Source organism: Setaria italica, chromosome II (assembly GCF_000263155.2).
Source record: "Setaria italica strain Yugu1 chromosome II, Setaria_italica_v2.0, whole genome shotgun sequence".
Taxonomy (NCBI): Eukaryota; Viridiplantae; Streptophyta; class Magnoliopsida; order Poales; family Poaceae; genus Setaria; species Setaria italica.
The window spans coordinates 4,216,970-4,221,779 of NC_028451.1; the positions used below are offsets into that span (position 1 = coordinate 4,216,970).

At 38.6% G+C, this 4,810-nt stretch overlaps 1 protein-coding gene across 1 annotated transcript; it reads left to right on the forward strand.

The window, feature by feature from the left end:
* LOC106804141 (receptor-like protein 12) lies at window positions 1-4,338 on the forward strand. The gene is made up of 2 exons (XM_022823753.1): window positions 1-1,089; window positions 2,270-4,338. The coding sequence occupies exons 1-2, from the start codon at window positions 588-590 to the stop codon at window positions 4,291-4,293; spliced, it is 2,526 nt and encodes an 841-aa protein (XP_022679488.1). The 5' UTR covers window positions 1-587; the 3' UTR covers window positions 4,294-4,338.
* Window positions 4,339-4,810: the final 472 nt, after the last annotated feature.

Genomic DNA, 4,810 nt, shown 5'->3' on the forward strand with positions numbered 1-4,810 from the left:
GTTTGAGCGGCTCACGGATATCATTTACCTCAACCTCTCTGATACCGGTTTTATGGGTAAGATCCCAATTGGAATTGCGTGCCTCAAGAACCTTGTGACCATTGACTTGTCTTATAATTACGAATTGTATTTTGAACGGCCAAGTTTCCAAACCATCATGGCAAATATGAGCAATCTGAGGGAGCTTTATCTTGATGAAGTGGGTTTACAGAACATCGGATCGGATTGGTCCACTGTTTTAGCAGACTCCGTTCCCCAGCTACAGATTCTTAGCTTGCCCTGGTGTGGTTTATCAGGTTCTATCCACCCTTCATTCTCAAGGCTTCGCTCACTTACGGTGATCAACCTCAGATACAATGATGGACTCACCGGCAAAGTCCCGGAGTACTTTTCTGAACTATCTTCCTTGACCATTTTAGACATATCAGGAAGTCAATTTGAAGGGCAATTTCCAACAAAAATATTCCAGCTAAAAAGTTTGAGGACGCTTGATTTGTCCTGGAACCCCATGCTTTCTGTGAGATTAACATATTTCCCAGCTGGAAACAATTTGGAAGTACTAAATCTAGAAGGGACCAATTTGTCTTATGACACGCCATTGGGGCAATCTCGAGTCTTTAAAGACATTGGGGCTTAGCACGATGGGAATTGATAATGAACTCTTCTCTTTGATATCTGAGCTTCCAGCATTGGATTACCTGCGACTCACTGGATCAGATTTGGAGAACCCGGTATTATCTTGGGTCAGCAATCTTACCCAATTGACAAACCTGGTGCTTGAAGGTTATGACTTCTCAAACTCGGTTCCCACTTGGATCGGCAAATTGACAAGGCTGGAAATTTTGACAATATGGGATTGCAGTTTCTCCGTGCCAATACTGTACCAGATTAGAAATCTTACTAAATTGGCAGCGCTGGAGTTCACTGGTTGCGACTTATCTGAGCAAACAATGCCATCATGGATAGGCAATCTTACAAAGTTGACTTCTTTGACCATTGAAGATTGCAGTTTATCTGGGCCAATACCCTCTACAATTGGAAACCTGATCCAACTTGAAGAGTTGGTGTTCTGGGATACTAACATCAGCGGTGAGACTATGTCCCTGTTACTTTCTTTCTAGATACCTCCTTTTATTTTGCAACTGTAGACAGATCATACACCTACTATATGACACGCCATGCATACACCGTTAAAAAAATAATAATGAATTTAAGTGAAGAAGAAAATTTAACACTACCAAATCGACAGAGTGATCTTCAGAAAACAAGAAAAAGGCTTTGGCTAGTAATTTTCGGCAATGTTGAGAAAAGAAAAACACTGATATTTTCACTTTGAGTCTATGACCAATTTCCATAGTTTAGTAGTTTGGAAGGTTAGATGCCTTTAACACTAGTACACACGAGTCACGACTCAGGTCCTCTTTTCCTTCTTTTTTCTGTAAATATAGTATTGGTCCATTTACAAATATACCAAGGAATATTAATTTTTTTGGACAGGCCTTTTTTTATTATTTTGACCAGATTTACATGTAAATGTTCTCTAACGATAAATCAACTTTAGAATATATCATTTGTAGATCGAAACACTGGATCTGTTAAAATATATATTGAATATGTTGTGTTAAAATTGTTCGGCTTTCCCTGGTCTAAGGCCTCTTTGAAACAAAGGAACAACAAAAGGAAGGACTAGGTTTTTTGAGCATGGTCTCTCTCCCTCTCTCTCTCTCAAACCTGAGCGTGGTCTGGATTTTCTACTTGTTATGATTTGTGAAGGAAGAGGACCCTTTCTTGTGGAATTGGAATTGGAGGGTGCATTCCAAAATTCCAAAATTCAAACGGTTCTTTCCTTTCCTCCAGAACGCAGTTACTTTTGTGTCCTTACCCCCTCAGTGTCGTGGCTTCTTTAGGCCAGTCTCAATGCACAATTTCATTGCAATGTTACAAAAATTGCAAATTTGGTAACTGTGCAGGTAGGGTTTCATGAGGATGAAACTCCTCTCTCATTTCATGAAACTCCATCCTCTCTCTCCTCATAAAGACCTTGACAAATCAGCAAAATTGCTGATGTGGTATAGAAATTAATGCTGACGAAACTTTTTATAACACTTCCACTAAGACTGGCCTTAGATTGCAGCAACATTCGGATATGTCTAGCTCCAATGTAATGAGATGCTAATTTGTTTCAATTTCATACTAGCGCTTTTAGTGTGAAGAAGCATTAATAAAGTCTACAACATTCTAACTGTTGGTATTCTACCCTAACATGCAGGAAAAATTCCGAAGTCTTTGTTCGCTCTTCCAGTCCTGCAGCAGCTTCATCTAGTTAGGAATCAGCTTGTTGGCCCACTAGAAGACATTCCTGCTCTTTTATCGTCACCAATGCGGGAGATCGATTTAGGAGGTAATCAATTGACAGGCCCAATACCAAAATCACTTTTTCAGCTCACGAATCTTGAGCGTCTTCTTCTAGCTGAGAATCAGCTTGTTGGTTCACTAGAAGACATTCCTGCTCCTTTATCATCACCATTGCGGGAGATCGATTTACAAGGTAATCAATTGACAGGTCCAATACCAAAATCACTTTTTCAGCTCACGAATCTTGAGTATCTCAATCTTGGCTCGAATAAATTGACAGGCACAATAGAACTTGGCTCTATACGGAGGTTGAAAAATCTCATTATTCTCGACCTGGGTAACAATATGATATCACTCGTAGAAAAAGAAGGTGATACGATATTCTCTTATTCCCTTAAAATCCAGACCTTATACCTTGCATCTTGCAACCTTACAAAATTTCCGGAACCATTAAAATATCTTGACACTATTCAATATCTCGACCTTTCCAATAACCAAATCGAAGGGGCCATACCAAGTTGGGTGTGGGAGAAACCACTGCTTCAGTTGAACCTCTCACACAACATGTTTACTACTTTAGAGAAGTCTCCTACTGTTCAGATGACACATTTAAATTCTCTTGATCTCAGTTCTAATAGAATTCAAGGAAGCATACCAATACCATCAACTCCATCCGACCTGATTCTGTTGGATTACTCAAATAATAACTTCTCTACCATTGAACCGAACTTTGGCAGGTATCTTACAAATGCCCACTACATCAATTTGTCAAAAAATAAATTAAGTGGCCATGTACCACTTTCATTTTGTAGTTTAAGCCAACTTGAGCACATGGACTTATCTTACAATAACTTTAGTGGACCAATTCCATCATGTCTTATGGAAAGAGTTGACCCGAGCATACTGAAGTTAAGAGGAAACAAATTACATGGCGTGCTACCTGAAAATATTAGAGAAGGATGTAAGCTTCAGACAATTGATTTCAATGAAAATCAAATTGAAGGTGCGCTACCTAGATCACTAGCAAAATGCCAAGACTTAGAGGTTCTTGATGTTGGCAGTAATCATATTGTAGATTCATTTCCATCATGGATGGGTACTCTTCCAAATCTTCGAATTCTTGTGTTGAGATCTAACAAACTCTATGGCACTATAAGGGATCTTCGCAGGGGCTACCAACACTTCACAAGTTTGCAAATAGTTGATTTGGCCTCCAACCATTTCTCTGGTGACTTACATTCCGAATGGTTTGAGAATTTTATTTCAATGATGAATAACAGCAATGATGAGGGGCAGATATTAGAGCACCATCCAACTGGACCAATGACACGATTGTATCAAGATACTGTCACTATCACCTTCAAAGATGCTGCTTTAAGCATCACCAAAATCCTTCGTGCTTTCAAAGTAATTGATTTGTCAAATAACTCATTTGAGGGTTCCATTCCAAGTTCAATTGGAAGACTTGCTTCACTTCACGGACTTAACATGTCGCACAATAACTTCACGGGAGAAATTCCATCACAACTTGGGAAGTTAACAAGGTTGGAATCAATGGATCTCTCTTGCAACCATCTCTCGGGAGAAATTCCACAGGAGTTTACCTCTCTAACTTCTCTTTCCGTGTTGAACCTTTCGTACAACAACTTGACAGGAAGAATACCGCAGGGAAACCAAATCTTGTCATTTCCCAGCAGTTCGTTTGAAGGCAATGCTGGCCTATGTGGAATTCAGCTTTCCAAGGAATGTGACCCTCGTCCAGATTCAACCACCCCAAGCACATTGGCTCCAGAACACAATGCTTTGTGGCAGGATAGACTTGATGCCATCATGTTGTTCCTCTGTGCTGGCTTGGGCTTTGGCGTGGGTTTTGCATTGGCAATCATATGCGGTCCCTTTTACCACATAGAAGAATGGCTTTGCAAGCATTTGTATTAGTAATATAAGTTTTCAACAAGAATAATTATGTATGTTTGTGCTGTACTCGTTATTAGATGAGACATCTTAAATCCACTCAGTTGTAATTACGTTGTAACTAGTCCATCAACCCGTACTTCCGCATGGGCAAATATTTTTAAAAGCTGTTGTATTTGAAAATTATTTAGAAATTAAACTCCTAGCTAATAATCAAAATTGTTTACTTATTACTCTCACATTTTTTCAATACTTCAACATAGTACTCATATAGATGTGTACTCATCTTTGTCTAGTTGTGATTGATTTTTAATTAGTAATTACTCTATACACTTTTTCATCCACATTCACACCTTTCCATTTTTTATTGCACCTCCGTACATTGTGTTTAGCATCAAAATTAATATTTTTCATCACTTTATCACATACATGTATAAATGGTCTACATGGTAACACTCATCATGTCTATATACCTTAACTTAGTATTTCTATATTAACAATGACATAAACTAGTAATTTAGAATCATATATTAGTTTGTTT